The sequence below is a fragment of the Typha latifolia genome, chromosome 10, assembly GCF_019914945.1.
Source record: "Typha latifolia isolate L0001 chromosome 10, TyphaL0001v2, whole genome shotgun sequence".
In the NCBI taxonomy this organism is placed as follows: Eukaryota; Viridiplantae; Streptophyta; class Magnoliopsida; order Poales; family Typhaceae; genus Typha; species Typha latifolia.
This window is the reverse complement of record NC_133095.1, coordinates 1,434,899-1,452,501: the sequence shown is the minus strand read 5'-3', so window position 1 is coordinate 1,452,501 and position 17,603 is coordinate 1,434,899. Positions and strand designations below refer to the sequence as shown.

The following is a 17,603-nucleotide window of genomic DNA, read 5'->3' as shown; positions in this document are numbered from 1 at the left end:
CTGTTTTTGTCTCCACGTGCTTTAATTATATTAGTATAATGATAGAGCTCATAAGTCATAACTACTACTACACATTAAACGTTTTAATAATAAAAAAATATTTCACATCTCGATATTAACATTGAATGATTATTTTATTTATTAATCATACGATTCTCAAATGTTATGTTTTAAAATAAATAATTTTTGCAAACAACTGAAGAAATAATTATTTCAAAAGGTTTTGATGGGAAAATTAGCAGCACTTCATGTAGGTATAAATATTCCTAAAACTAATATATAAATTATTATATTTATTTATTTAGAAATTTGCATATAATATTTGTTTTTTTAATAAAATTATAGTTTATTTCTTATATTTTTAATATTTATAAATCGAGTCCTATAATTTAGTAAATATATACAAAAAATATCCTACCGGTTAGTTAAATTTAATTAAATCTCTAATTTAAATTAACTATACTAAAAAAATTATAAAAATGCTCTTATTTAAATTATACTAAAGTATTTTAGTTATTTTAGAAATAAAATATCTCTATTTAACGAAATATTCTCGCGGTATTAGTTTAAGTCTAATTAATATGACTTAATTTATAAATAGTAAAAATATAGGGTATAAATTATATTTTATAATTAAAAGAATAGTATTATTTATTTATTTTAACGTCACACCCTGATTTCTCTTCAGTTGGGTTCAGATGCAGCCGAAACACGGCGCAGGCTCGTGAAAAATGTGGTATTTCCGTACGTGTTCTGTGGCCTGTCGGATTAGCTATCCGTCCTTTTCTTCTTTGGCTAAATTACATTTCCACCCCTGAGTTATGAGACATGTAAATACTAAAGGGGCAATCTGAAAGATGTTTTACTCCTCAGGGTGCTACGCGATTTTCGAGTTATTGTTCGGAGGGTGAAAATGTAAAGTTAGATCTCCCTTTTTTTTTATATAAAAAAAAAATCTTAGGAGTAGATGAAGCGGCGTCTCTTCCGCCGTCTAAATTTTCTCTTGCACTGGAATTTCTTTTTTTTTTTTCCTCTGTTTTTTTATTCTTTAAATCTCTCGTCTTGATGTACAATTTGTTGCCAGTAAAGGAAAATTTCAGTTTGATCCGAATCGTTAACAAAGCTTTTACTTCTCACTCGATCGGACCAAGTTAATATTCGTGCTCTGTTTCAATGGAAATCTAATAACTGGAGCCAGTTTGGGATGGAGGAAATTGCCCACCAATTCACGAAATTTGGCACCATTTCTGCATTGATTTGATCACATGAACATGAGAGAATCAGCAGATATATTTAACTCCAACTCGAGAAACATTAAGAATGGGAATTACCTTAGCCTTTGGGTAGATATCTTTCGTTTACTTTTCTCCTCCAATTATAAATGACCTGCTCATGGAGAAGAGGAATCAATACACCGCTTGTTTGATGTTTACTATAGAAATAGGTCTTTGCTTCTATCTTTCTTGGCTTAATCGTATGATTAAAGATACGTATCTGCTTGGCTCTTTGATACTATAATTCTATAAACTTACAGTGATCAAAAGCAGGAGTGCTAATTCTAAAGGGTAAATAGCAAGCCTGCAACTGGATACTTGTTCACAGTTGATGCCAATTCTTTACTCCTTATTTGAGTTTGCGTAATTATGGTGCTAGTATCCATGTGTACCCTTCTTGTTTATTGGAAAGAACTTAGGCTTCCCAGAAACAAATTGAGATAGGTTCGTGAACGAATCTTTGCTCAACTAATGGAAGAATTCTACTTGAAGCTATTGACTAAGTGAATCTTCGTGCAAATTGTCATAGAAAAATAAAAATCTATGGCAGCTGTACTGAATCAATTGCTAGTAGTACTCCTATAGACAGCATCTATCTTTTCTTCTTGACTTTATTGTATGCTCTGAGAATGGCCTAGAAACAGTACTGTGATCTGTCTTCATACTGCTTTAGATCTACATCAACATGTTTGCGTTGACTAATTCTTGATTGGCTGCTTTGCAAACTACTCTTGCTTGGATGTAAAGATACGTGAATTAACAGTATACAAAGGAAACAATTTCAGGAACTAATCTGACCATAGAGAAGAAAGTTTAAAAAAAGTGATTCTCCTCCCTCATGACTGCCTTGCCAGCGGGACGATCTCGGCTAGCGGTGTCGGCAGGGGGCTTGGCAGCGGCGATGTACGGCAGACCGGGCACGTCGGGTGCAATCGAAGCCATGGATCGACGCACTTGAGATGAAACAGGTGCCCACAGTCAGGCAGCTCCCGGAGGACGTCGGTGTCTTTGTAATCAGCCAGGCATATGGAGCAGCACGTCGACGTTGTTCCCTTCTCCTTGAGCTTGGCCTTCGCGTAGAGGACCTTCGGGTAGCTCATCAGCGTGGCCTCATCAATCCCGAGCTCTATGTCGCCCACCGCCATCTCATCCATAGGCCTAATTGGCCGCCGCTGCGGTGGCGGTTGCGACGGTGTATTGGTTCTGGTGCAGAAGTAGGATGTCAGAGTGATGGTGGTGATGAGGAGAAGGATGCCGACGGAGATGCCGACGCCGTAGCCAAAGCCGCTGATCCTGCCTGAGTTGAACATGTTGTCTGAAGTGGCATCAGGGCTAAAGACAGGGGTATTGGAGTTCATCTTCTGGTGTAGACACAAGGAGGAAGAGGATGGTGTTTGATGTTATAGTAGGTCGGTTCTTCTCCTTTGAAGGGAGTTGATATCCTAAGGAAGCCAACAAGTGTGTGATTTGAAGATGTCAACTCTAACATGTTGTTGTGCGCAAGAGGAGGGTGGACGGATAGGGATTAGAGAGGATTTTAGCATGAGTTAGATGTTTGAGAAGGTCAGAGTGGAATATATAAAAGATAAGTCAAGGTGTGCAAGGTTCTCTCTCACCCTCTCTGGATCTATGCATCTCTATTAAAAGATTTGTTTACTTCATCTATCGCGATCTATTCTTCATGCATTTGAGTTAAAGACTTATTTAATCCTCTGTTATTATTATACACAGCTGTTGTTGCGTTCGGAACTCTCCGATACTTTAATCTGGAACCTCTTACCTTATGCACATCGATCGTCCACACAAGAGATTGGAGTCCACTTGCTTCTTCTGTCATTGTCCAAGTCGTGGGGAATCATTTTGTCAACTGTGCAATAGATTACTCGGTGCATGACTTTGGAATTGTGTCCATGTTAGAAGATAACCGAGGTATATTTTTCGAGTTCTCTTTGGATGATTACATTTTTTATGCAAACTTCTTATCTCAAGAAAATTGCTTGATAACGGTTATAGACAATTAGCTTTAGGTTTCTCAGCCATACTATCTGCAGCTATTTAAAATTTCTCGAGTCAAATCACATTACAATTTTACGTGTGTGCGTGTGTGTGTGTGTGTATAAGAAGTTGATCAAATGTTGCATAAGTCGGCACATTACACTAGAAGCAAATTCTTTTTCCGAGTTTTCTTTAATGCTACTTGAATGTTAGTTATTTACACATTTACCCTGACAAGGTGTGAAATTGGATATAGCTATCTAGAAATGCCTACTTGCTGAGAGTATCAAACTTGCAAAACTAAATGAAGAAAAATATACTACAAATTTGTTTGTAGACCCTTTTTTGGGAGGAAATGGGAGACGGAAGAGAGGGGAGAGGATGAGAAAAGGCACAATTTTCAGTAATAAAGTACTAACATTTCATTAAGCACGAAGATCTATCATATATAAAGACCCATTTTCCTAACATCCACTTATTAATATAGAACAGGACAAGCCATTTCTATTCCCATGATAATACCAATTACACAAAAATTATCTAATATAGTCAACTTGCTACACGAATACCTACGAATGCGCAAATTCGATCACATATACAACCTATTTTTGAACCCATCTCAGGCAAGCAACAATAGGCTCAAACGAGAAATATCTATGAAGGAATTTGGGCCAAGTAATCACCCATAAAAATACCCTGCAGACTTACCCTGTTATAGTCTCAGCATGATAGACCAAGCATAATTTCTACATTTCTAAAAACCTATTAACCCCTAGCAAACATTTATCCAGCAACTACAATTATTTCTAGGTGATTAATGACTTCAGTTAGGTCAAAAAGAAAAGATTAAAAGATACTCAAGAGTGTGGGCGTCATGCGGGTATGGAAGCTTATCTCAAAGTCACATATAATAGAAACTACTGAAGAAGCTAATAGAACATAGAAAATCTGTTGAATGTAAGAAGAAAAGGATCAAACCGTAGTAAAGTAATTGGCTCCAGTGGGCCATTACCGATCATAAACAGCTTTTATGCGACTCAAAGAACAAGCAAACACAATGCTATCGATCCCACTGGTTAAAGTGACTACTGAGAACGGCAATTTTATTGCTGGGCGCACTGTACCCTCTGGGCACCAGCATGAGGATCATCATCCTCATCGTAGGCTTCCTGGGCTTGTTGCTGCTTCCTCCTCATCTCCTCCTCAATGTTGACATCGTGCAGTGTGGTTTCCTCACATTCATCGATCTCCATGTCTGTTAGCTGTGATACAGGCTTTGGTGGGAGCACACCTTCAAGAGCCTTGCACTGATCCAGCGTCAATGTATCAGGGAAATCCACTGTGAAGTGGAGGTAAAGCTTCCCCTTCATGAAAGGCCTCTGGTACATTGGCATGCCTTCATCATTTATAGCTTTGAATTGATCTGCATCAAAGATACGAAAACATTAAGTAATAAAAAAGAGAACTCAGAAGTAGATAGGGAACTCAGTAGATAGGATGATTTACCACCCAGTCAAGAGATAGGTCTTAAATTAATTGCAGAAGTTATGAACAAATTTAAAATTACTGGACAGAGTCCATAACTAAACTGTACTTTTACAAAGTTATGGCAAGCCACTAGAATACATCGATTAATGAATGTTTACTATTAATTCGAATTTCAAACATAGAAAACTATTATATAGTACATATTAGGAAGATTGCCAGGGCCACAATAGGACAGTCTTTTAAGCATATAGTTGTTATGTCAACTTTTAGGAGTGTTCTGAAGGGATAGAAGGCATACCAGGCTTGATAACTTCACCAGGGTTCGACTTGATGAGCAGCTGCCTATTGTCCAGATGAGTCACAACAAACTGGAAACCACACAAAGCCTCAGTGAGTGACAATGTATGCTCGACAAAGAGATCATCACTCTTTCGCTTGAACTTGGCGTGATCCTTCTGCTGGAGAACAAACACAATGTCTCCTGTAACAGTGTCAGGCTGCAGTGAAACAAACAACATTAGCTCGCCCTACAACAAATGTATCCGAATTGTTGTTCTACACAATTAAACTCTGGCATACCGCTTCATCTGCCTCCCCAGGGAAAGTGATCTTCTGGCCATTCTGCATTCCCTTCTCAACAACAACCTCAAGCACCTTTTTCTCCTGGACAACCTTCTCACCCTTGCATTGTGGGCACCTATCCTTCTCATTGATGGTCTCTCCAGTACCCTTGCAGTCATTGCAAGGATGCTGCATTTGCTGAATCATACCAGGTCCCAGTTGACGAATTGACACTTTCATACCCGAACCCTGGCAGCCAGCACACTTCATTGAAGCTCCAGATTTCGAGCCCTTGCTGCCACCACAAGACAAACAAGTTGTTAGAAAACAAACACGCAAGTCTACATACAGGCAGACAGTGAGAACTGAATAAAGTCTCACCCCTTGCACTTGGAGCAAATGACATTTCTGGAAAGAGAGAGCTTCTTTGAGGTCCCATTGTACAGGTCCTCCAAAGAAACTTTCAGAGGATGGATCACATCTTCTCCTCTGCGCTGCCTTCGTCCCCTGCTGCTACCACCTCCTACTCGTCCGAAATAACAACAAAAGAATCATAAGTTTCATAGACAAAAGAATAAATACAGCAAAGTTATGTATCTTCCTATTCATAAGATACCTCCAAAGGGGCCTCCACCGAAGAATGATTGGAAGATGTCGAAGGGGTCATGGCCTCCCCCACCACCCATGCCTTCTTTAAGAGCATCCTCACCATATTGATCATAGATCTCTCGCTTCTCAGGGTCGCTCAGAACCTCATAAGCCTGGGCCAACTCCTTGAACTGAAAAGGAGCACATTCTACTGATCAGACGGCAAACCACAAAAACCACACGGACCACTCACCATTTCAACTTATCAATTATACCACCACCGTTACATAATCGAAAATTTTGATCACCAAATAGCTCAATTAAGGTATCAAGTCAATAATCAGAAAAGCATAAAGTAGGAAGCATTTGGTAGATAAAAGGTCGAAACTCTGGCTAGTTGATGCGGCTGAGCAGGCAAAGAACTCTCTGATTTGAGTCCATGAATGCCTAAATAAAGGGGGATATTTCATAGAAACAGAGAATGGGGAGATAGGAAGGGAGCCAAAACAAAATTAAGAAAATGTAGGAGAGCAATTGCCATGGATTGCAGAGACTCCTCGAGGCAGTTAAAGAGTGGAGAGTAACTTAATTTTCAACCGAGTTCTCCCAAATAATTAAAGATGTATACTAGTACCTGAAAGTTCCAGTTTTCACAATAAAATACTCGCTAGAGGAAGAGAAGTGTACTGGCTAAATCAAATAAATAGAAACACAAGAAAGATGGCAATAGAAAATTAGAGGAAGATACGATAAAAAAAGGGCACCTGCTAAAGAGATTAGAATCCTAAATTTGCCAGAAATTTGTGGCGCGCAATATAAACAGCCCTTTAGAAACGTTGATATATAAATTAATGGCAGATGAGAACAATCATCGCATCAATAATCCAACAACCAATTACCAGACCCACGTATCCAGATCAGATCAGGAAACCCTAGATTCACAGCATTATCAAGAGAGAAAGCAAGGATCGCTACCTTCTCGGGGTCCCCACCCTTATCCGGGTGGTTCTTGATGGCCGCCTTGCGGTACGCCTTCTTTAGATCATCCTGCGACGCGCTCTTCGAGACCCCGAGGACCTCGTAGTACCTCGTGTTGTCACTTTTCTTAGGCGCTCTCCCAAACATCTTCGCGACCAAAACCTAACCCTAATCCGCCGATTCAAAGAACAGACTTCGACGAAGAAGGCAAGATCGAAACACTAATCGCCTCCGATCTTGATCTAAGGGAACCCTACCGAGAGAGATCGGAGAAGGTAAACAAAGCTCAAGCCTTCAAGAGGGTCTTCACAATACAGAGGGGAAGAGAATATAAAAGGGTAAGGAGATGGACGGTGGACAGGAAGACTCTAGAAGCTTCAGCAACTACGGAGAGATGAAGAGATTTCGTTCGTCCGATGGGAGATGGACGGATCGGATCGGCGCTTCTAGAGCTTTCTTTGGGTCCTCCGGTCCATTGAGGAGGCGCGGATCTTCTGCATTCACTGTTGCAGGAATTTTAACTACCATTCATCTGTCGTTCTTCTATCATTGGATATTGGTACTTGCTGCATCTGCGGATGCAGGCGATCACAGTGCTGTGAAAGTGCGCAAGTGTGAATGGTCGACGACTCGCCGTGGCGGATTGAGTAATGAGCATGTACAGCGAACAGCTAATTTAAGCGCTCGCGAGAAGACACGACGTACTTGCTCCGGTTTGGGAAAATAATAAGGTCCTGTGGGCCCAACTTAAAAAATTAAATTAAATGCTAAAATTATTGGGCCTATCATGGCCCAGTGGTGCTGATGTTATTTTGCAAACATTATTGGCTTCCCGTCCCCGAGCATAGCCCGGCAGTTGTTATCCGTTCGCCCTCGTCGCTGAATCCGCCTCTTGGTTACGTCTAATATTAGCGTCGCGCTTTGTAACAGAAGCAATTAAGCTAGAATTTTGTGAGAGTAATTCAGCAATATGTTAGCTTAGAGAATCGATAATGAGAAGGTTAATCTAATTATGTAACCAATGATAACAAAAATAAATAAATTAAAGCTATATATAAATTGGGGAGTAAATTGAGTTTCGATTATAATATACTCTAAAGTAAGTTTACAATTTATACATTCTTGCTTACCTGAAGGTTAATCTAATTATTATTCACAGTTCTTATTCAACATAAGTTGTTACATGAATAAATGTAAATAATACATGTAGAATTATTCATATCTTTTATATCAATAAATTCCTTAACTAAAAGAATAATTATATATACCATCAGGAGTTTATGTGGTAAAAAAAAAAATATTTACGAGGTGTATTAAAAAAACGGTGGTAATTCTTATTATATTTGTGTTTGACCTCATGTAACGTGCTTACCACGTGCATTTTGGATATCAAAACTCAAACGCGTAATGCTTAAGCTTTTTTATGGATCTGCAAACACGTTTAGTGAAAAATAATTAGGCGTTGACTTATCAAGAAAAAGTTAGAATGTGAATTTATAATTTAGGCCCTATATTTTGCTTTATTAATATTTCATCATATAAGTCTCTATTTTCTTTTTCTTTTTCTTTTATTTTTGATAAATTTTATATAGTTTGTGGGGGCATTTGTACTAAAACCTATAGGCACATCCAGTCTCGTTATTAATACAATTTATTTATTTTTTCTAATGCAAATAACTCATGGCTTATGAGTTCACTTTTATTGGTTTAAAAACATAGTGAATTAAATTTACCTCGATAGAATGAAGAAAATTACATCGCTTTCTAAAATAAAAAATATCTAAATATTGTGAAGATAGTAGAGCTAGTTACTTTAAGCAGGAATATTGCAATCATAACACATATATATAGTTTATTTAACTTATTTATATATTAATTATTAATTAAGCTCATATGTATTAAGGTAATAAAAATAAAATGCTGGAGTAAAATGGTAAATATTAGCAGGATGATAATGATAATTAAAAGAGGCTTCAACCACATCGAGCTTGAAATTAACTTGGTATTTACGTATCAATCTAGCACTTTGACCGTGGCTTCCCTTAATAATGATTACAGGTTTTTAAGTTTCTTCTTTTTAAATCTTTGTTTTAAAGTTAAATATATCCATACTAGACTAATAAACCTAGAGACTGATTAGCTAACCTATATAGAAATATGAACTAGGATATACCTCTAAGGTGACTTTTAATCATCTTGTTGAGTTTTTTGTTATTCAAACGCCAGAAGTAAGATATGAGATGAATAACGAGTCAATTCTCTTTAGATATAGATGTACTTAAGTCTCGCCAAACTCTAATTTAAGTCATGTGCGTCGTCGAACTATTGTTCTAAATTAAACGTCGACGAGACATCACTCTAAACTAACTGTTCATTCAAGCCACCCACCGTACTGCTAAGCCATTAAACTACTAAGTAATTTTTTTACAATAATTATTTACGATTGAAATTAATTCTATGACTTCTTTAATTATACAAGGTACAAACTTTACAAGAGTTAAGGACTCTTCTGAACTACTTTAGAAATTCTTAACCTACTACTTCAGTAACCAAATTTTTTTTTCTTATATCTAATTAAGTTCGCTCTTCAAAAATTAAGACTAAAAAAATAAAACCAACTAGTTATATTTTAGCCTTAAACCCAAAAAAAAGAAATTAAGTTTCTGTTGTAAGATAATAGCAATAACATACAAAATTAGTTATATTTTTGTAATTTCCCAAAGTTTAATCTCATAGAAGTACTTTGGTGCTCTTTTATGCATTTACTAGCACTAGCACCCTTCAAACCGAAACTATCCCCCATTCCCCATATTATGCGGCCTCATCAAGGTACGGAATTCGCATATACGAGCCATCCGTATACGGTCGCCCGCGATATTTTCCCCGATCCGTTTTATTTCCTCGTCGACCTCGCACGTCGCTCCGCGACGATTAAGTTACTTAATTCCACGTTTAGTCAATCTCAAATCTGGATAAAAGCTAGATAAAACCTCTTATTCCACGGTAAAAGCTGGATAGTGACAAAAGATGACTCCTTTTGTTCGGAATTCGACGGCGGGAGAGAGAGAGATTTATATTCTCATCTATCCTTTGATCTAATTTCTATTCTTCCTCTTCTCCTCTCCTCTCCTCTCCTCGTGCAGACCATTTCGTCGGCTTCCGTTAAAGTCAGCCGTATCGAATTCGGGGCGTTTTACTTGGAATTGTTTGCTTGGTTTTGTTGTTTTCTGCTGGGAATCGGTTTCTTATAACGAACTTTCTGTTGGAATTTGGACCTTCCGAATCCGGTCAAAGGATCTTAGTGAGTTCATCGGAAGTGAAGCTCTGAATCATCTACGGGAATTCGCGGGGAACTCCGTCCTTTGTTTCCTACTACTTTGTCCCGTTTGATTGAGGAGCTAAGCGATTAGTGGACTCAGAGTAAGTCAATGTCGTCGTAATTGTAATTGGTACTCTTGACTTTGTTTTGGGAGTCATAATTGCAACTTTCTGTTGAACCAGTTATGGATTTCTTCGAAGAAACTCACTTTAGAGTAATTGGGGCAGTCTATTGATGTGATTGAGTGTGTAGATTGAAATTTTTAATGTTTTATTGGTAGAACAGCATTCTTAATTTGTTTGTTTGATTTTTTTTTTCCCCTTTTGTGACCATTACTCAACTGCTGTGCTTCTTAGATGACCTTTTGTTCTATGCATTTTCCAAGTGAATTCCATGGATCCAATTAGTAGACTATGTTCATTGCTAAAGAAAGACGATTTGAGCCTCCTTGTCTAGAATTTCTTTTGTCTAATATTAGCGTAAAACTAGAAAAATCTAATTATAGAGGTACTAATTGTACTCAAGTAAAGAACTACCACTTTGTATATGTTGTGCATTAGAGAATGCAGACGTTTAGCCCATTGGGCAGATTGCACAAAGGAAGTGTATGATGCTTTTGTGTTCTGATCATTTTAAGCCTTTATAGCTCTAGCAGTTTGGGCTATGTTCCACGATAGGAGAAAAGGAGTTTTGAATGCCCATGACACTTATCAGATCACTGACTGTGTCAGGTGATGGCAGATTTGTTTGATTTCTTCAAATTATTCATAGGCAGGCATTTCATTCTAAATGACGATGGGTTACTGTGTCTGACTCTTTTTTCATGCATATCTATTTTTAGTCAAGTTTGTATTATGGATCTTCACAATGTTGTCCGTCTCCCAATTTTAAGTGTATGATTTTGTCTACTCTGAAGAACTTAGCGAGTGAGCTGCAAAGAAGACATTCTTGTTCGTTTAGTATAATCCAAAAACACTGATATTAGAGCTCTTGCACTGATTCTTGCTATCTTTCCTTCTTCAGGCCTTTATCATCTGAACTTGAAGTAGCAATATCATGGGTGTTGGAAAGTGGATTAAATCGTTCGTTGGTTCAAGAAAGCGAGAGAAGTCACAACATGCACAGGATGAAATGGTTAGTAGAAACAGTATTCCACTCAGCTATGTATGATTAAATTAAAGTCTGCTCATCTTACTTGGTGTTGGTTAAATTGTACTCTGATATTCCTTTTTATATTTCTTATTTAGATTAGTGATATAGGATAGCAATTAAAGATCTGACATTAGATGGAACTATAAATTATGAACGATTCTGAACTTAGCTACTGAGGGATCAGATGAGCTCATCAAAATTTAAATGACTTTGTTTCTTATTGCACACTCTTATAACCACCAAGTTTTATCAGTTTTCTTATATCTGAATTTGAGAATGTTACAGCTCATCGCTGTGGATCATGATGGTGCGGGCATAGAAGTTGCTGTAGAAGCTGGTTCATCAACAGGCCGTGCCAATGCTCTGCCAAGCTCGAATCCTATGTCCTTTCCTACTGCCTCATTTCATATGAAGGTGTCTTCTCAAACTGAACAGCATGTCAAAGGGAGTTGGGCCGCTACAGTTATTCAGACTGCATTTCGAGCTTTCCTGGTACCAGATTCATTCTATTTGACTCTATATGTCATAATGCTGACAATGTTGGCACAAATGATCTCTTGACTTGTAAACCAAGTCCAGAAACCATGTACATGGATTTGGATATTTGTTTTATATGGGAGCATTCTGATTGGACTTATTAATGGAACCAGACTAAAAGGCTTTTGTAGCGTTCATGTTGCATGTAGTTTTTTACCTTCTATTTTTCATTATATTTTGTACTTATGGTTTCTGATTAATTGAGTACTTTTCAGGCTAGACGAGCTTTACGAGCTTTAAAAGGATTGGTTAGACTTCAGGCCCTTGTTAGAGGTCATGCAGTGAGAAAGCAAGCAGCAATAACACTTCGCTGTATGCAAGCTCTGGTAAGAGTTCAGGCTCGTGTCAGAGCAAAGCGAGTTCGTATGGCTTTAGAAAGTCAACATGGTCAGCAAACGGTTCAAGAAGAAGAAGTTCATGAGACTCGTGTCCAAGAGATTGAGGTAAGCCATCCAAAAGTTGAATTGATGGCTATCATCTATTGTTGAATGGCATGCTTAAACTGATATGGAGAAATGGAATATCAATCTTTACCATCTGCATAAAATTGAAAATTGTAATTACTTTGCTTGAGCAGATCACATATGGTACTTAATATTAAGTACTGCACACATGTTTCCATCTTGGCATTGACTTTTAGTAGTAAATAAGTAATTCTTGACTTCCTGACTTAATAATGCAGGAAAACTGGTGTGACAGCATTGGATCAGTGGAAGAAATTCAAGCAAAATTGTTAAAGAGGAAAGAAGCTGCAGCTAAGCGTGAGAGAGCCATTGCTTATGCTCTAACTCATCAGGTATGCTATATCAAGCAGGATAATGTTATATGATGAATTTTAAGATAATGTCTTGATGCAAGTTGCATGTGAACATAATTCAAATAATTACTAATGGGTTGAGCTGAGAAGCCTGGTATTCTAAGACTTTACACTGAATTGATCTTATTGTGACCTTTTTATAATTTGGTTGTCAGTGGCTTCGATATCTATCCCGTTTTAAGAATCCCTCAATCATACTTGTATGCTGGGATGGGTTGGTGATGTAAGGTTGAGAGTGACATTGCTAGCAAAGGCTACTTGGTCTGTAATATTTGGAGGTGTATCTTTTTTTTTTAATCTCTGCTTCCTGATTAGGATATGTCTTCCATCCTGTCCTCAATTGCAGTGGCAAGCAGGTTCCAGGCAGCAGACAGGATCTGCAGGCTCTGAAGTGCCTGAACTGGACAAAAGTAATTGGGGTTGGAACTGGTTAGAGCGATGGATGTCTGTTGACTCTGTTCGTCCATGGGAGAACCGGTTCCTTGACACTACTTCTAAAGATGGGATGATGGTGCATGAAACTGAGCAGATTGAGGGAAGTGGAACCAAGACTCACAACAAGCCACTTGGGAAAAAAACCACTTCAACTGTTCATTCCAATATTCCAAACCGAAAGACACGTCCATCACACTCTGAAGGAAGTTGGTCGTCGTCTAGCCGGTCTGCAAACTTGGTAACCTCTACTGCTTCGGCATCAGTTAAATCAAAACAAAAATCATCCTCCAGGGAGTTTTCTGAAGAGGTCATCTCCAAATCTTCTACACTTGGTTCTCGATCCTATAGCTTTCCAAAGGAGAGGCCAGCACCAGCAGTTTCAAAGGCTAAAAGGAGACTATCCCTACCAAACAGTGGTAAGTCCACTTTATAAGAATGTTGTATTACTTGCATAATAATCTGATGACTTTGTCTCAGTTTTCCCTATTTAGAAAGCGTTTTTTTTTCCTCCTGTTGCAAGATTGCAAGTCATTCTGCACTGCATCTTTCTTTTTCAGTATATGATGATTATGTGGTCTCTTAATTGGAATTCGTCTTTGATAAGAAATTACATTTGCTTATATTTTTTCCTTGTTTCCTGAGAAGCAAGCCTTTTTTCATATTTCAGTTGTAGTGTATTTTCGTTATGATGCCATTACGACTTGCAATCCAGTAGCACAAGTAACAAGTATCACTCTTATTTATCCTCCTCCATTTGGCTGGTCTATCCAATTTGTTGCTTGGTTGATAGTCATTCATAATGAGTACATTGCCATTTCCGTAAAAGCTTCAGATGTATGACATGTTAGCAATACCAAGCAGGTCCAGGAGCAGGAAAATACCCGACTGGCAAAACTTCAGTTTACAGGTCTCAAAAATCCAGCAAAACTGCTCCTAAATCTGAATTGAAAAATCATGTGAATCCTGTGGATCCAGCTCTGAAGAGAGTTGAACAGTAGACATGAGAAGCCATCTTCAGTTTACTGCTTGAGGGTCGTTCACTTTGTATGTGTATAAAATGGTAATATCTTCTATCTGATGCATCTTTCTTCTTCCTTATTTCTCCATACCCTGTGAATATTGAGGCTACGCGTATGAGGCGGCTGCCTTTGGCTGCTGCTACAATGAGATGGCTACAGGTCATTTGTTGTTGTTTTCTTGCTTGTTGTAATTATGTAATATCTATTATCTTGTTAAGTATTGGCTTAATGTAATTTTAATATATTAGTTGTTGGATGCCAATGCACTTACTTTATATTGTAAACTAAATGTATTGCTTGATGAAATGATGGGCATGTCTTTTCATTTACATATTCTAAGAGAATAACCACTTAGCTCAGGATTTTTGTGTGATTCTTAAGTATTGGCTTATTGTAATTTTAATTTTTAGTTGTTGGATGCCAACGTACTTCTTACTTTATATTGTAAACTAGAATTAGCTGCTTGATGAAATGATGGGCATGTCTTTTCCTTTACATATTCTAAGAGAATAACTGCATAGCTCGGGATTTTTGTGTGACTCTTACTCCATACAACTACATTATTTTCTGAGTGTTTGGATGCGTATTACTAATGTAAAGTTTTGTAGGATTCTGATCAGTTTGCTGCTCTTGTTTATTACTTCTCTTCTTATGGATTAGTAATATTCATTTATTATCTTGTGCTCTTAGCTTTTGTTTTCCTTGTGATCATATGGGTCTATTTTCCTAATGGGAATAAGGTTCCTCTTGATCCCACTATTTATTTATATATATATATGTATACATTTATGTGGTGCTTTAGGCAGGAGAATATTTGAACACTTTCCTTGCAGTCAACTTTGCTCAGAAAGATGCCCATCTTTAGTTGACATCTTATAAACAAAAATGGATGTAAATTTTATTATCTTAAAAATATAAACGTGAAAGTACTGGATAAACTGTTTGCTAGGATACTCTCTTTTACCTTTACAAAATTCCTCTTCTTGATGTGCTTAGATATGAGTGATATATAAAGTTAGTAAGATATGAATATATTCTGTTATCTAGCCTAACTCTTTTCTGATTCACATTAGCAGTCTCTACATGTGGATATGACCTCTAATACTTCAAGAAGTAATTTAGAATTATATGTATTTGAAATATAAAAGTTGTGAATTACAAGTAGTGACGTATTCTGACTCTATTGGAGGGGTTGACTTAGTTTAGCCTCTTTTATATTCAATGCTTTTTGAATGTAAACATCTATTCTGATAGAAACCTAAAAACTAGATGCAATTTCTTGTGTTAAATAGATCATATATTCTCTGATAGAAACTTATAACCAAATGCAGTTGCTTCAATAAATGGAATTGCCATCATAAGTTGAGAAATTTATAGAGCATTGAAAGACTGGATCATTTATTATCTTTTCTCAGATATTAGTAGTGAATGCCCCATCTTTTCCTTCATATGACATGCCAAAACTTTAAGTTGATTGGAAGAAATGAAGATGATTACTTCCAAGAATGCCCGTTCAGACTGACAGAAGGCAGAGTATCCTATGCAGTCATATGGGCTTTCTATTTTATACTCAATTTGTTTTCAATTTCAAATTGTTTGTTTTCTGGCTTATTATCAATTTATTATAAGACAATTTGTAATACCAAGTTCTAAATCTGCAAAAATTTATCAGTGAGGAGAAAGAGTAAAACAAAGGATTGGGATGCGGCGGTGATGCTATTTAGCATCTATCTCTCTAGTGTGTCAACATATCAATTATATTATTCGATAATTTTAATTTATAATTATATATTGTATTTAATTTTAGATATGATTGGTATTGTTAATCACTAGTATGATGTGGTCCGACCTAATCGGGTCACCTCACAAGAGATAGTGGGTTTGCCAGGTCAAACCAGTTTATCATTATAATTTTTATCGCAGCAGTGGGAGTCTTGAGCTATGATATTCGAACGATCATAATCTAACGTTCGAACACATCCCCATCGAAGGGTTTTGGCATTTGAATGACCATAGTCGACGTTCGAATGTCAAAACCTGAGAGTGCAACTCGTCGTACGACGTTCGAATGCCTGAGGCCGAGATCGTTATGTTAGGATTAATTTAAATTATTTTGAATTGTGGTTAATCTCTAGAAGTGTGTAAGATAGCCATTTTAAAAATTATTGATGATTATTACCTTTTTTTTTTCCTATCTTCTTCTTCCTCTAGCCTCCTTCCATATCTACTATATCTTATTCTCTTTATTTCTTGATCTTTTTCCCTCATCTTCCTTTCTCATTTTTCCAAATCTACCTATTAATTTGCTACCACCATCATCACCACGATCTACCCACTAACTAATCCATCTTAGTCAGAGACATAACATAGCATGCATTTGACAATGCATCTGAATTGACTCGTATCGAATCCCTATTTGAAAAAAAAAATTATATGCCAACACAAAAATTCTTAAAAGAACATTAAAATCGGCACCATTTAACTTCCAAAAATCTCCAGAATATTAGGTAATAAAAAGGGGCAAGCTATGAACTTTACTCAAAGGACTGGGGGGCATTCAGCAAACTAAACAGAGATAACTTTTGTAAACATATCTAAAGAATAGCTAATATTTGCAAGTCATTTGACTCTGGAAACCTTTTTATTTTAATTGCAGCCTTTTCTTTAAACAAAAAAAAAGGGGCCATCATTCTCCACACTGCTTAGAAATCCCCAAATCATGACACGCAGAAATCTCTCTGATTCGATCGTGTGAAACCAAAATTTAATTAAAAATAAGATTTTATTAGAAGACGTGATACCAAACATGTCCTTAATTTACTCACATCTACGTTCAACAAACACACCACTATCTTTCCCTTACAACTAAATTAAAAATCGCAACCACCTCTTTTCTCGCAATTTTATTTGTTTTCTGAAAAAGACGCTGTATTTTTTTTAATTTTCATTCCCATTATTGCACCGTAAATTAGGATATACTGAGATTTAGAGCAGAGAGAGAGATCCTACTTGTTTCCTTGCTATAATTTAGTAATTGAGTTCTATGGCTTACCTCATGTTATAAATATATAAGATAATTTGAATAATTGTTTTCTCTTTTCTTCCGTTGAAATAAAATTATTTTATCAAAGTATTACGTAAGTATAGCTTGAATTTATTGTTGCCAGTATTTTGAAAGAATTGGTCAAATTATCCAAACTATATATTAGGAAGTGGTATGCTGCCAGCTTTTTTTATTTTTATTTTTTAATGCTGGTCTATAATCAGTCTATAAATACATAATTTATATTTAAAAAAGAAAAGGCGTACGTAGGAAACTCCTGCATCCTGGGTTTTAGACGATCAGATCCGAAACTACTTCGTCCCTATCCTTCTTTCTCATTGGGGGACGTAGGCGACATGCACCTCCGCGGTCTACTTCCTCTCATCAGTAGCCGGAT

At 36.9% G+C, this 17,603-nt stretch overlaps 3 protein-coding genes and 1 long non-coding RNA gene across 4 annotated transcripts; 2 read left to right on the top strand and 2 right to left on the bottom strand.

Annotated features, from left to right (window-relative positions):
* Positions 1-1,013: 1,013 nt before the first annotated feature.
* Positions 1,014-2,632, bottom strand: LOC140796220 (RING-H2 finger protein ATL70-like). Its single transcript, XM_073149142.1, has 3 exons — positions 2,073-2,632; positions 1,332-1,386; positions 1,014-1,247 (listed from the first exon to the last, which is right to left on the bottom strand). The coding sequence occupies exon 1, from the start codon at positions 2,630-2,632 to the stop codon at positions 2,111-2,113; it is 522 nt and encodes a 173-aa protein (XP_073005243.1). The 3' UTR covers positions 1,014-1,247; positions 1,332-1,386; positions 2,073-2,110.
* LOC140796221 (uncharacterized) lies at positions 1,352-5,076 on the top strand. The gene is made up of 4 exons (XR_012110421.1): positions 1,352-1,444; positions 2,060-2,869; positions 3,006-3,203; positions 5,028-5,076. It is a non-coding gene; the product is annotated as an uncharacterized lncRNA (long non-coding RNA).
* Positions 4,151-7,297, bottom strand: LOC140796218 (dnaJ protein homolog). The gene is made up of 6 exons (XM_073149141.1): positions 6,882-7,297; positions 5,935-6,097; positions 5,700-5,841; positions 5,337-5,613; positions 5,056-5,254; positions 4,151-4,692 (listed from the first exon to the last, which is right to left on the bottom strand). Exons 1-6 carry the CDS (start codon positions 7,029-7,031, stop codon positions 4,373-4,375), a joined length of 1,251 nt encoding a protein of 416 aa, XP_073005242.1. The 5' UTR covers positions 7,032-7,297; the 3' UTR covers positions 4,151-4,372.
* Positions 7,298-9,896: 2,599 nt separating this feature from the next.
* On the top strand, positions 9,897-14,494 carry LOC140796027 (protein IQ-DOMAIN 5-like). The gene is made up of 7 exons (XM_073148863.1): positions 9,897-10,304; positions 11,227-11,337; positions 11,641-11,847; positions 12,108-12,335; positions 12,575-12,688; positions 13,056-13,560; positions 14,006-14,494. The coding sequence occupies exons 2-7, from the start codon at positions 11,260-11,262 to the stop codon at positions 14,140-14,142; spliced, it is 1,269 nt and encodes a 422-aa protein (XP_073004964.1). The 5' UTR covers positions 9,897-10,304; positions 11,227-11,259; the 3' UTR covers positions 14,143-14,494.
* The last annotated feature ends 3,109 nt before the right edge of the window (positions 14,495-17,603 follow it).